The sequence below is a fragment of the Muntiacus reevesi genome, chromosome 2 (genome assembly GCF_963930625.1).
Source record: "Muntiacus reevesi chromosome 2, mMunRee1.1, whole genome shotgun sequence".
NCBI classification, from domain to species: domain Eukaryota; kingdom Metazoa; phylum Chordata; class Mammalia; order Artiodactyla; family Cervidae; genus Muntiacus; species Muntiacus reevesi.
Genome location: NC_089250.1, coordinates 89,645,892 through 89,660,884, shown reverse-complemented (window position 1 = coordinate 89,660,884; position 14,993 = coordinate 89,645,892). Strand labels below are relative to the sequence as shown.

At 45.4% G+C, this 14,993-nt stretch overlaps 1 protein-coding gene across 1 annotated transcript in view; it reads right to left on the bottom strand.

Moving 5' to 3' along the window:
• EGLN1 (egl-9 family hypoxia inducible factor 1) overlaps nt 1-13,172 on the bottom strand; it is a 57,340-nt gene extending 44,168 nt beyond the window's left edge. Inside the window, exon 1 of the mRNA XM_065922313.1 lies at nt 11,884-13,172. Within this exon, the coding sequence (XP_065778385.1) occupies nt 11,884-12,792 (909 nt within the window). The 5' untranslated portion in view covers nt 12,793-13,172. The remainder of the gene's footprint in view (nt 1-11,883) is intronic.
• Nucleotides 13,173-14,993: the final 1,821 nt, after the last annotated feature.

Below are 14,993 nucleotides of genomic sequence, written 5' to 3'. Positions count from 1 at the left end.
GTGTGAAATATGATCCAATCACTTTATAGGTACTAGCTCATTTGTATGCATGACTATCTTTAAAACTAACACCTAAAGGTTTCAATTTTTTATATGCACCTTAAATGATTCAGTTATAAATAAAATATCTATTGCTATTTGACTTCATTCTGCTAAAGGGGAGAACATGAAGAGAAAGAGCCTTTGATCCAGGTGTCCCTCAGACTGAGTTATTTCATTACCCATGATGTAACACAACTTTTGAAATTCGGTTCAAGGTGCCCTTATCAACTGACCAGTCTGTTTTCACAATGCCAAGGCTATAAGCCAAATGGCTAAGCAACAACAGATTCCTTTTAACTAAAAATATGGTTCTGGTATCCCATTAAAAGGGCTTCCCAGGTGACGCTAATGGTAAAGAACCCTTCTGCCAATGCAGGAGACGTAAGAGTTTGATCCCTGGGGAGGGAAGATCCCCTGGAGGAGGGCAAGGCAACCCACTCCAGTGTTCTTGCCTAAAGAATCCCAGGGACAGAGAGGCTTGGCAGGCTAGAGACCACAGGGTCACACAGAGTCGGACACGACTGAAGTGACTTAGCAGGCACACATGAATCCCATTAAAAGCAAGTTAAGATTTCTTAATCTAAAACTGAATTTGAATGTGTGATGTTAAGATGATGCTAAGCCCCTTGGACAGCAAAGAAATCAAACCAGTCAATCCTAGAGGAAATCAACCCTGAACATTCACTGGAAGGACTGATGCTGAAACTGAAGCCCCAATACTTTGGCCACCTGATTTGAAGAGCCGACCCATTTAGAAAAGACCCTGATGCTGGGAGAGATTGAAGACAGGAGAAGGGGACGACACAGGACGAGATGGTTGGATGGCATCACCGACTCAATGGAAATGAGTCTGAACAAGCTTGGGGAGATGGTGAAGGACAGGGAAGCCTGGTGTGCTACAGTCCACGGTCGCAAAGAATCAGACACGACTGAGCAAATGAACAAGAAAGGTGTACCAACACAATGAATGGGGTCAAAGGTGTAGAGCTGAGGACAGCCAAGACCAAGGCTCAGTGATCGAAAAGGCACTGCGGAGAGCGGAAAAGTCAGTCACCCTTTAAAAAGTTTCTTACAATCACCAATGATCCAACATTTCTCCTGTTAATCAGGTCAGCAGTATTCCCATTTCAGAGACAAAGAGGCTGGGACGGGTGCTGAGTGACTTGTTCAGGGCTCAGAGCCCAATGACAAGCACTGCCTTGCAAGCAGGTCTGACTCCCACTCCTGGCTTCTATCAGCAACCACCCCTGCCCCTAGACACCTGCAAGAATCTTTACATCAGAGACCAACCTCACAGTTATTATGCAACACCAAAGCACAGTTTCTGAAAACAAGATGGACAAATTATTCTCACACATTTTTAAAATATTTTCTACCAAAACTATCAAGAGGTCCTTCAAATCTAACAGTTACAGGAACTATTTTTAATAAAAACAAAACCAACCAATATGAGTGCTAGTTTCATTTTTGTTATAAGGATACTGCTCCCCACTCCCAGCCCTGGTGCTCTATTACTACCACGGTTTCCTTTTTTTTTTTTTTTTTAGTTTCTATTTTTTAAAAAGTTCGGGTTTAATCTTACTGACATGTCAGTTACAAGTAAAAAAAAGTGAAATATACATAAACATGTTCAGTGGGAGGAGGAAACAAGACAGTGTAAAGTGTAAAGGGAAAGAAGAAGAGAAAGAATCATAATCCAGTATTATTTCTTGGTAATAGCCTCAGTCTTTTATGCCAAAACTGCACACTCAGAATTCTAAAGCAAGGATAACCTAGCAGACATGCTTGTGGAGCTATGTCCTCTGGGAAGGCATTCTCGCTGAGGTCATGGTTTCCATCCTGGTACACACCAGTTAACTCTGTTCTGTTTCACAGTACAAGGCAAATATCTTTCAGAAGTCTGTACATATACACCACTAGATTTAAGTTATAATATATATCCTTTATCTAAGTCTCCATAACTTAAATTGCCTATTATCATGGGGTGGGGGAGGGGATTCAAAGCACAGTTCTGTGGACATGGAGCAACAAGAGCAACTGAATCAACCATAACCAGACATGAGATGCTTAAAAATGGTTTGTTCTTTAGAACTCGTCTTAAAACAGAGATTCTTACTGTAGGATCTATGGATTGACTCTGTGTAAGCAAAACAGGCATGTATGCTCATTTTTAGAGTAAGAAGGTGCATGGCTACCACTAGATTCCTAAAGGGGTCCAGATACAAAACAAAGCCATGAACAAATGTATGTAATTATCTTGGCGGAAAAAAAAACAAACCTGTAAACTACTGGAGAGGGTGCTATTTTATTACCGTACATGATTTTTAGCCAAAATTTTCTTTTAGAGGTTTGATTCCAAATACTCTGGATTGTAATCATCCAAAACTATGCCCATTCTTTGCACATGTATTATCTTTGGTAAATATTACATCTTCAGGCTACTTTCTTCCACCCAAAAAATTGTTCTCAGAGAATGAAAATACATTTTAAATACCAAAGTTAAGAACAACTGGAAAGTGAAATTCTTTTTAAGCATAATAAGAATGCATGTATGAATGCACACAGGCATGTATGAGTGCATGCATGAACGCACCTCAGGACCAAACTCAAATGACCTTTGTACTGCAGTTTCTACCCTGTGCACTACCTCCTTTAACACAAGCAAATCAACTTTCTCCCCAAAGCTGACTAAATACGTGCATGTGGTTAAAGCCAAAGATTTTCTCATCATAAAGAAATATTTCTCATCTTGTTTAACTCATGCCTTCTCTTGTTAAATATAACTTTTAAACCTCCTTTAATGTGATCTGAAATTCTGAATAAATTACCAAATGCTAAAACCAAATCAAAACTATGATAATTTTTCTCTTCAAAAACTTATTTTACACATCAATCCCATGGTATACACATGATGAGCTTTGTGTCAGCTTGCTAGGCACAAGCTTCAAGAGGAGTGTGTGAGAGGTCACTTTCAGCATCGCGTCTACTATGTAGCTTGTTCTAAAGTGACACATGTTCCCTGGGGATTCTCACTGCAGGTTGAAGGAGGAAAGATGTACATGCCTTTCCCCATGAGATTCATGGATGTGTAGGGTTCTACCACAGTGGCTAAAACTTCATTTCACTTTCAGAACTTTCTCCCAGTACTTGCAGTTAAAAATAGTACAGGTCACGTTGGCCGGGATATTTTTATCTGGAAAATAGGGACTAGAAATAGCATAGTAAGCATAGAAAGGAGAGTTGACCACAATAGGATGAAAATGCTCACAGACTTCCAAAAAGTCTTACTGTAGTTAGATGACATGGAAAGAGGGGCAGTGGAGGAGAGAGGTACAGGTTGAGGGCAATTTACTGAGTGTTAACATATGAATAATAAATAACAAGAACAATGAAAGGTTTTCCATCTTGTGTAAGACAGAAGAGTATAAAACAGTTCCTTGTCCTTAGAACTTTCTGGAGAAGATACTTCAGGAATAAAAGATATATAAAGTTTTTGAGAAAAGCGAGATCACTGGAGGTTCAGAGTTGAGGGAGATATGGGGATGGGGAATGGGACTTAAGATAGATGTAAAAGGATGTAGAATTGTGGGAGCATAAACCAGTCAAAGAACTCACAGATGTAATGAGGAGTGAGAAGGAAAGCAAAAGGCAGAAAATAGTTGTTTGCACCAATATATCAGGAATTATTTTTGATATTTTATGGTCATTCTTCCTCAATTTTCTACAGTGGCTTTACTTCCAACAGCAGGTTTAAATGAAGATGTTTTGTTCCTAATTTTATTCTGAAGTTTAATTTAAACTTATCCTTGTCTGTCACGTTGAACCATCCAATTTTCTCCAATGTTTCCCTAAATTTCAGAATCTGTGTAATTCTTTTCACATGGATTTGTATCTACAAGCCATCTTGAGTGAGCACAGCCCTACTCGTGGACAGCACCAGAAGCGCCTCAAGATGTCCTGCGGGGATCCCACAGCAGCCCCAGGGCAGGCGCGTGGAGCGCGCGGTGTGAAGACGCCAGAAAGCCTCTGGAAAGGGAAGGATGGCACTGGGAGGTCAGCAGCAGGAGCAGTGAGCACGGCCAGCTTGAAGGAATGTGGAAAAGTAGAGCATGGAACTTTTTTCTTCTGGCTTTGGCTGCGAAATAAGTGTCAACAATTTCTGCTATAAATGGAAGCTTAAAAAGTGGGGCAAGAGGAGAAATGCAGGAGAGTCAGAGCAAGATAAAACAGCAATTATTTCCTTCCAATTGCTCAAGCCAAAACCTGGAGGGCGTTCTCAACTCCTTCCTTTCTCTCATTCCTCTATCTAATCCATCAACAAATCTCACTGACTCTACTTTCAAAATAAACCCAGAATTCAACGAATTCTCTGCAGCTCTGCAGCTCCTACCCTAAGGTAAGCCACCGCCTCTAAAGCCAGGGCTGTTCCAAGAACTTCCTTCCCGGTTCCCCTGCTTCCACCCTTGCCGCCTCCTGCCTACTCTCACACAGCAGCCCCCAAGACCTTCCAGAACACACTCTCCAGCAGCCTCCCACAGCACCCAGGACAGAACCCAGGGCTCTCGCCAGGGCTCAGGGTCGAAATACCCCATGAGATGACCCTGTTTCCTGGCCCCTGTTCGCTGACCACGTCTGTCATGCTCTCACTCTCTTCCCCCGCTGCGACTGCAATGACCTTCTCACTTTTCTCAACACACCGAGCACGTTCCACGTCAGGGGCACTGTTCTGGCTATTTAATGCCTTTACTTGGAATGTTCTTCTCCCACGTTTCCCTAGAACCCAGCCCTTCACCTCATTTGAGTCTTTTGTAAATATATTATTTAACCAATCCTATGTAAAAGAATACCCTCCTTGATCATCACTGTCAATTTTTTGTCTTAATATTTACCATCTAACATATCATGTACTTACTTATACATCTCTTTTATACATGTACTTACTTATACACCCCACACCTCAAGTGGAATTTATGCTCCATGAGATTAGGGGCATTTTTGTTCCCGTTGTTCAGGTACTCCTAGCCCTGAGGACAGCACCTGTACATGGAAAGTACTCACTTCATATTATTTGGTGAATCAACAAACAAATAAAAAGATTATAAAAATAGGACTCAGAGAATATGAAAGAAAGAGCCAAGAGTACATGTATTTTGCTTTGGAAAAGAAACTAGATTTGGGACACTAACTAAAGAAAATGGAAAATCCAAACCTAAGACAATTTTATAGTGATTTCTATGAGCAAACAGACAGAGGGTACGGATACAATCCAAGCTCTTCAGAAATACAACTGTGGGGCTTCCCTAGGAGTCTAGTGGTTAAGAATCGACCTGCCAATGCAGGGGACTCAGGTTCAATTCCTGATCTGGGAAGATCCCACATGCTGCGGAGCAACGAAGCCTTTGCACCACTACTGAGCACACTCTCTAAAGCCATGTATGCTCACTGCCCGTGTCTGCTCACTGCCCCGTGTGCGCACTGCCCCGTGTCTGCTCACTGCCCCGTGTGCGCACTGCCCCGTGTCTGCTCACTGCCCCGTGTGCGCACTGCCCCGTGTCTGCTCACTGCCCTGTGTCTGCTCACTGCTCCACAAGAGAAACCACCAGTGAGAAGCCCATGCACCACAACTAAGAGGAACCCCTGCTCATCACAGCTAGAGAAAGCCCGGGGGCAAGAACAAAGGCCCAGCACAGCCAAAAAGAAATAAGGACATTTTTTTCCTTTTTTTTTTTTTAAAGAAATAAAACTGTGACTTGGTTCTGAAAAAATGTGATAATTGAAATACAAAACATTCCAATAAAGACGGCAGAACAATTCAGAGTTTGGATTAAGAAATATGCTATGAAACAAACCATTGTAAGAGAAGACTTTGGTTAATCATTTGTCAGTTGTTTTTTTTAATTGTTTCTTTGTTTTTTAGACTGGAAAGTTTCTAGCTGGAACAGAAAGAGTCAAAGACAAGCTATGAATATGGTTCCATACGATCTGAAGGCCATCCTGTAGTCACACTGTCTTCAAGTGCAGAAACAAGGGCACAGTGGGAAGGGAGGTGGAAGACAAAGGCAGCATTAAAGTGCATCTATGAAACGCTGTCCAGGAAAGTGTGCAAACGAAAGGCAGACTGAAACAGCCGGTGTTGCTTTAAAAGCCTGAAGAGAAAAATGAAATAAAAACAACTAAGCTGATACCATCAATCCAGAGGCATACTGGGAAGGCTCAGGCTTCAGAAAACATGCTAGAAGATGAACAAAGACAGATTTCATGCCTGATAGGGGAAAAGGGGGAAAGGAAACCAGAGAATGAACACATAAATCAGAAACACAGAGCAGGAAGACAGTTCCAACTAAGGAAGTAAGAGACAGCAGGCCTGCTTCATGGAAAATGGCTTTAACAGCAGAGCAAAAACAAGAGGTGAATAAAGAACACCTAGGGTAGTCAGGGAGGAATTAGAGAGAGGAGGAAAATTTTAACTAGACTATCAGATAAGCCAAACAAACTGCAGAGTGATGGGAATAAAAGGGAGAAGGAAGTCATAAATGTTCAAGCATAGCCTCAAAAATGGCACAAAACACGCCAAAATTAGTTAAGTGGGAAGACTTAACTTCTATAGGAGATGCGGCATCAAGTTGCAGATATACCAATGAAGTAAGTCAAAGTCAATGTTGTCACTCACCAGCCCTCTGACCTTGAACAAGTCACTTAACCTCTCTGGGACTTATTTCTTCTCTTTAAAAAAAATGTGTGTGTGTGTAGGGGGAAGTCAAAAATGGGTGATCACATTCTTACTCTTTTTTTTCCTCCAGCTTATTAAAGAGGGAAAGACAAAAAAAAGAAAGAAAGAAAAGAAAAAAGAGGGAAAGACAAGCACAGAACTCTTTTAAAGAAAGAAATCAGAAAATTTTAAATGAGAAAAGTTAACGACAGTTTTGCATAGTGCTTCACAATTTTAAAAGTGCTTTTACATGCATGATTATACACACTCCTCACAGGAAGCCTGAGAGACAGAAAAGGCAGGCATCATTTAACACCACTTTCCAAATGGAGTAACTGAGGCTCAGAAAGATTAAGCCACTGTCTCAAGGACACAGAAACACTGGCAGATCCAGGATCCACCCCAGGTCTCATCACAGCACCAGGTCCACCATCCTTCTGAGTTCAGACGGCCTCCTCCTGTGTGCCTAAGGTGTTTCAGGACACTTCTGACGCTTATTAGATAGGAGATAAAGGGAGAGTTATACACATTTAAATAACAATCTGTCAATTTAAAATAAAACTCCTTTAGAATTAAAGAAACTACCCCATATATGAACTAATTGACCATACAAAATGTATTTTCTACAAAGTTGAACTTGTCTGTCACAACCTACAAAGACTATTCTTTCAGGGGCTTCCCTGGTAGCTCAGTGGTAAAGAATCTGCCTGCTGATGCAGGAGACCTTGATCCCTGACCCAGGAGGACGTCACATGCCTCAGAGCAACTGAGCCCATGTGCCACAGCTACTAGGTCTATGCTCTAGAGCCAGGAGTCCAACTACTGAGCCTGAAGCCAGTGCGCCCAGAGCGTGTGCTCTGCAACAAGAGAAGCCCCCGCAATGAGAAGCTGGAGTATCACAACTAGAGAGAAGCCCCCGCTCGCCGCAATGAGAAGAGACTGCACAGCAATGAAGATCTAGCACAGCCAGAAATAAATAACTAAAATTTCAAAAAAGACTACTCTTTCAGTCCACCTGCATCTCTTTTAAAACAACAAAATACTATGCAAAACTGTTATTACTTAAGTTGTAATGTCTTCACAGCCTTTCTGAATACAAAATAATTGACTTTGAACTTGAACTATGATATAACTATTAAAACATTAAACAAGCTGCTTCAACTAGTACATCCTGGGAGCCAAGTATAGAGAAAGTGGCAGAAGTGAACTGAGAGACAGTTTTGTTTGGTTTTCTTTGTAGCATCTAAGAGGATTGACACCACATCTCTGCGGTAGTGATGATAAAGGATCAGGTCTTTCCTTATCCGGTTCTTTGCTCTAAAGGCCATAATCAGCTAGAGCTGCCCAATTAACTGTGGGACTGGTGAAAAATCTCAGGAATACAATATGCTGCTTATTGGTCTTATTTTATTACTCCTTAGAGTAAGCTTTAGACAAAACTCGAAAACTATGTATATGATCCTAGCAGTTTTATTTTTAAGGCAAATGCTTTCTTTCAGAGTGGTTAAGAAGCTCCTACTGAACAGTCCCTTACTTCCCCAGGACCTGCGTTCCTCTGTATTCTTCCTCTACCCCTTTTCTGCTATTCTTACTCTAAGTTAAAACACCTATGATTTCCCACACAACGTTACTCTTCACATCAGCAGGCCATGATTCCCTCCTCTTGGACACCACGGCAAGTCTTCTTGACGGAAGAAAGGGTGTGAAAAAGCATAAAGGATTAAAGGGCAGTTTAAGGGCAGAAAGGAAGAAAATCCCAAAAAAGGACCAGACAAAGTGGAAACTGGAGCTCAGTGACCACAATCATGTTCCTGTTTTTCTCCTTCATGCTCCTCTATTTTTTTCATCCTTCCCTTACAGTTCCTCTTTTAAAGTAGCTGGACAAACAGTGGCCACAGAAGCATACCGGAAGCAGAAACTTGGGAGAAGTTGAAAAAAATACCAAATGAGCCACAGCCAATTATAAATTATACATCATCTCATTAGCAGGCCCTGACATATACAAAGACCCTACAGAACAGATACTGTAAATGAAGAACATCAAATCTTGGTCAGAAAACCTGAATTTAAGTCCTGGTATGCTGCAGGATTAGAAGGAAATGGCAACCCACTCCAGTATTCCTGCCTGAAGAATCCCGTGGACAGAGGAGCCTGGCCAGCTGCAGTCCACGGGGTCATAGAGTCGGACACGACTGAGAGTCTCACTCACACACACGTGCTGCAGGATTTCCAACAAGTGACCTAAGTTTTCTGAGGCTCGCTTTTCTAATCTATAAATGGGTAGAACACACCAACAACCTAACTATTTTACAGAGTTGCTGTGAAAATCTGAGAAAAACACATGTTCAAGGCAAGTACCTTTCAGAGTCACCATAATGTTGTATAGGATAATAAAATACTTCACTGAAGACCCTTTCTTGCAATCACGTTGTTGTTATTCAGTCTGAATATATAGCACCCATATTATGCCTCTCTTAATTAAGAGTTATACTGAACAGACTTCCCTGGTGGTCCAGTGGTTAAAAATCTGCCTGCCAATGCAGGGGATGCAGGTTCGATCCCTGGTCCGGAAAAACTCCACATGCCATGGGGCAACTAAGCCCGTGGGCCACAACTGCTGAAGCCCACGCACCCCAGAGGCCGTACTCTGCAACAAGAGAATTCACAGCAGTGAAAACTAGAGAGTAGCCCCAGCTTGTCACAACCAGAGAAAGCCCGCAGAGCAACGAAGACTCAGCACGGCCAAAAATGAATTTTTTTTAAAAAGAGAGAGATATACTGAAATAAGCATGATGAGGCAGATAAATTTAACTGGCTTTTCAGTCACTACCTGAAACAAATACTGTATAGTCACCTAATAAAACTGTTTATATAGTCCTAACATAACTACAATTATTCACATACACGGTTAATGCTCTCACAAAATATGTATACCAAATTTTAGTTCCAATAGTGTGCTAAGCAACCTATATCTTCTCATTTAATATCCTCCCCATATCCAGTATGGTAGAAAAAGCACCAGGCTTGAAGTTTGAATGACCTACGTGTGAATCCCAGCTACGTTATCCTAAGTGGTAGGTCTTCTCCAGCTAGGAGCTAAAACATCCTCAAACATAAAGGAAGAATACTACTACCTACTTCACAGGATTAAAATTACTGTGACCATGTCTGTATTGAGCCTAACCTGGTAACAGCACACTGAGTTTGTTCATTATATGGTGGCTGGTCATTTGACTGCCTTCCCATTCCTGAAAGCAAGCATCTTCAATTTCTTTTAGGAATGCTTAAAATCACACAAACAAGATTACCGAAATCTCTCTCATCCAAGAAGTACAATGAAAGGCAGTCCCTGAGACTATTCAAGATCCTGAAACTGTGTCCCTAAAATTAAGGCAAGCAAGCGTAAGATCAAATCTCAAGAGTTTAAAATCCATCCTTCCTTCACATGATCTGTGCAGTCAGGTGATTGAAAACCTCAATGGCCCTTCAGCCACAGGCACTCCTGAGGAAGGGGGTGGCTATTTTCTAACAGCCTCCCCATTAGGAGACACTTTTGTAAGAGCTGGGCTGACTGCTATCCCTTCCCTGAGAAGGACAGTTAAAAACAGGAAGATCGGAGAGAAGAGGATTTAGCTTAATTTGGAAAGCTAAATTAACTAAGGAAAGCAGATCAAGGAAGATTTAGGACACTATCTTTTTCATGACTTCACCTTAAGCTTGTGCCCCAACTACATACATACTTTGGTCAGTTTCGTACTGTTATATCAATATGCCTTCAAGCTTTCCCTGCTATAGAGTTCATGACTATATTCAGATTTGGTTCATACTAAAGTTGAAGCACATACATGCATATAAATGAAAATTTCATTAAAGACCAAAGGTGAGGTTTAATCAGGCCCCTTTTTCCTTCCAGCTTAAAGTTAAGTAAGCGTTCAACTTTTTTTTTTGAGACTGTATTAAGACATGTGCCTTCATCCAGCAAGGAAGCAGCAGTTCATAAATTCGACTTTACATTGTATTTTCTCACCCAATTCTCATGTTTAGAACTTTCCTTATTGCCTATGCTCAGCCTTGAGTCACACATAACCACTGTCAAAACAGACGATGTGACACACACAAAAGAACTACTGGGAAGAGTCAGTGTCTGTATAAACACCCACGTGTGATGACCTCTTTAAACAATCTCCTCAAACTCACAATATCAGACAGAGATGGATGGTGGAAGAAAGTGGAGTAGAGTGGCCGGGAGTGGAACTGGATACAAAGAAAAGACAGACTAAGATCTGGGGAGTCAAATGGAAAGAGAGTACAAAGAAGGAAAGAGTTTATCATTTACTGCACTGAGGGGGTAAGAGGGATTAGACCCGGTAGGAATGAAAGAAACTGTTAGGGGAAAATCTACAACTGTAAAGAGAAAACAAAGAGATTTCATCAAATTGAGATGTTAGAGCCCTCCCTCTTTGCTCCAATTCCGTATTTTTTTCCAGGAAGCTAAACAGTTCTTTTTCAACACAGGGATTATACTAACAAAAGCAAATAAAGGAAACCTATGCTAAAAATGTAACCTACCTACACAGAGAGGTCTGAAAACGGAAATACTTCTTCTCCTGTTTAGTAATGGGTTTCAAAACAGTAGGGACAGGGAGATGGATGCGAGCTCTAAGAGGGGGAGGGGAGAAGTCAAGCTCTTCCTGAATGCAAGGAGTCTTTGGCCTACATGCTTATTTTATTTTAGATGTACCTTTTCTTGGTCAGTTGGCAGATTCTTAACTAAACACTGGTGTAAGCCAGAGTCTGATGAGTGGTTCAAAGCGCATGGGGACTTTAAGAGCCGATGCAAACACCAGCCCGAGGTAGAACCCAGCACTTGCTCCGGGTTGCACTCCGATAATCCCCATCGCGCGGCTACAACTCCAGCGACGTCTGAAGCGACTAAAACAGTGTACACAAAACAGCAGCGTTCAAGGGGAGCCTAAGTTTAGCCAGAAGACCATGCAATTAGACAAAGTGTGTGCACCGGGAGTAGGTGGATGATATCCGTTTTCTCCACGGGTTGCTGCACAAGAAGGAAATCCCTTTCACACACAGCAACCGCGCTGCTCGCCCCGCGCCCACCCCTAGCACACACTTACTTTCGTCCGGCCATTGATTTTGTAGTTGCCCAGCTTCCCGTTACAGTGGCGGATCAGGTCGTCCATGTTGTTCATGAGCAGCCCGATGGTTTCACAGCCGGGCTCCTTGCCCTCGATCCAGGTGATCTTATCGCCTCGGATGTCCTTGGACGAGTCGCTCTTCTGGCTGACCAGCTGCCCGTCCGTGAACTTGCCCGTATCGTGCAGGGCGCGCACCTCGTCGCCGATCTGCTGGCCGGTCTCCTTGCCCAGGAAGTCGTCCACCACGCAGATGCCGTGCTTGTTCATGCAGGGCACGATGTACTCCAGCGCCAGCTTCAGTGCCGGCATCGGCTTCGTCTGCCCGTTGGGCCGCAGGCCGCCGTGGCTCAGCCCCTCGCCCGGCGCGTTACTCGGCGGGTACAGGTTCGCCTTCTCCTGGTACAGCGACGGGCGGGCCAGCAGCTCCTCCTTCGCGGACTCCGCCTCGGCGGCCGCCGCTACCCGACCCTGGCCGCCGGGGGCCGCGCGGGGCGGGGACGCGGCCGCCGCGGGGTCGGCCGTGGGCTTGGCCTTCGCCTTCGCCTTCGCCTTGGCCGCGTCTCCGGAGGCCCGCGGGCCCGCGGCCTCGACGGCTCGGTCCCGGCGCGGCGCCGCCTTCCTGGCCTCCCTGACTCCGGCGGCCCTGGGCGGCGGCGCGCGGCCCGGCTGCTGCGCTTGGCCCGTGCTGGGGGCAGGAACGTTCTCGCCGACCTGGCACACGAGCTTGTGCTTCTTCCAGTCCTGGCGCTGGTGCTCCTTGCTGCAGTAGAAGGAGCTGCGGCAGCGGCTACAGCGCAGCAGGTTCTCCATCTTCCCGCACAGCTCGCAGTACTGCCGGTCTCGCTCGCTCGGGCTCGGCCCGCCGGGCCCGCCGCTGTCATTAGCCATGGCGGCAGCGGTGGAGGCGGCGGCCGAGCAGGAGGGGTGGCGGCCGGACGGCCTAGCCTGGGGCCGGCGAGCGGGCGAAGCGGCAGGGGCCGTCACTGCGCCATGCGCCCGCCGCCCCTCGCCTCAGGAGACCGGCGCCCCGCGCCCTCGGCCCGGCCGCGTCCTCGTCCTTCGGTCGCGCCGCGCAGCGCCGGCCGCCGCCTCAGCGCCTCATCACCGCCGCGGGCTGAGAGAGCGCGGCCTGCGCGGCGGACGGCGCCCTCCGCTCGGGCACGCGGGCCCGGCGCGCAAGACCCGCCGCCTTGGCCGCCGCCGCCTCAGCGTTCCGGGCGGCCGGCCCGGCCGGCGGAGCAGCGCAGGGCGTGCGGGCGCCACTCGCTCTGCGCGCTCTGCACGTACACCACGGCCCCGCGGCGACCCGGGCGGGCGGCGCGCGAGGCGGGGGGCGGGGCAGGCCGAGGGGAGGGCCGAGGGGGCGGCCGCCGCGCGTTCGCGCCTGGGCCGGGGCGGCGCCGGGGCCGCCTCCGCGCTCCCGCACTCGGCCAGCCGGGCCTCCGAGCCGGCTCCGGCGCCCCCCGCCCCCGCCGACCCTGCCCCGAGCGGGCCGGGGACGCGGAGGGGCAGGCCCGCGAGCGGCGGAAGGATGGGGGCCGCGCCGCCGCAGCGGGACCCGCGCCCCGCACGGTGCCTACACCTGCTGGGCAGAGCGCGGCCGCGGAGTCGCCGCGGAGCTGGGCGGCCTTAATATGGCTGCTGTTTGTGTGGGACCAACTGGGTGTGTTCCAGGCGCGCTCCAGACTAGGTTGCAAGGTGGCTGTTGCCATCGTCGCCTTGCGTCGGAGGAAACGGAAATTCAGAGAAGTAAAGAAACTTGCCCAAGGTCACGCAGAACTGGAACTGAATCCAGGAATCAGATTCTGCAAGATTCCAAGGCTTCTTTTTCCATTACACGAAAACAAGGTGTATTGTATTTCAAGAAGGCCTGAAATAGTTAAAAGCAAAAATAAGTATTGTGTGGTGTCAACCCAAGCCCCTGTGCCCATTTTGAGCCAAATTTAAAGGTACTGAAGTGTGATTTTAAAACAACAACAACAACAACAACAACAAAAAAAACCACCATTTTTAAGCCCTGTGAAATCTTGCCGAGTTTAAAACCTCGTGAAAAAATGTTTGGCTACCTAGTTAATTAAGGTAATCAATGCTCACTTTTAGGACTTCCCTGGTGGCTCAGATGGTAAAGCGTCTGCCAACAATGCGGGACACCTGGGTTCGATCCCTGGGTCTGGAAGATCCTCTGGAGAAGGAAATGGCAACCCACTCCCGTACTTTTGCCTGGAAAATCCCATGGACGGAGGAGCGTGGTGGACTACAGTTCACGGGGTCGCAAAGAGTCGGACATGACTGAGCGACTTCACTTCAATGCTCACTTCAGTGTCCACATTCAGGCACTTAAGCTCAAAACTGCTGCAACGACTCCTGAAAAGTGGATGGGGGCGGGGGCAAGAGGGGTGGCAAATAAGCGTTACTACATTTACGACTTCTTAAACAAAAATATGTTATTAAAATATGTGCTATGCTGATGAATACAATTCTTTCTTTTATAGAACATAAAAACCTTACCAGAAATAAGCCAAGGGTGTTTCTTTCTGCCTGCCATTTATTTTTAGAATAAAAAGGGCTGTGATTTAGATTTTTAGTCTTTTTTTGAGCACATGCTAATGTGGGAAATGCTGTGTTAGACTTGTGTATCATTTGAATAGACTGCTGGTAACTTAAGCAATCCTTGAAATTAACAGCACAAGAGCTGAAATGTGTGAGGTTAAAAGCAGAAGACTATAAGGAATTATTCACTTTATAGAATATTTTTAGAAAAACTGGTCTGAATCCAAAAACTCTTGATAAACTACACAGAACTTAAAACTGTCATTAAATTCTGCCATATAAGTAAACAGTATATTGGGGATCCAATCTGGTGAAAGAGGACAGTAATTCCAATTAGCTTGACCTTTGTAATACTCAAGTAAGTATTTTGTCCACAGCTTCAATTTCCAAACCAAACTAAAAATCCAACTCTGTAAAAAATCCAGACTTGGATCTTGATGTATATCCAACTTTTCCCAGAGCTTTATTAAATAAAGTGTCATTGTTTCATATATTACTAATTAGACTATTTAACACTGTATTGAGCTTCCCTAGTGGCT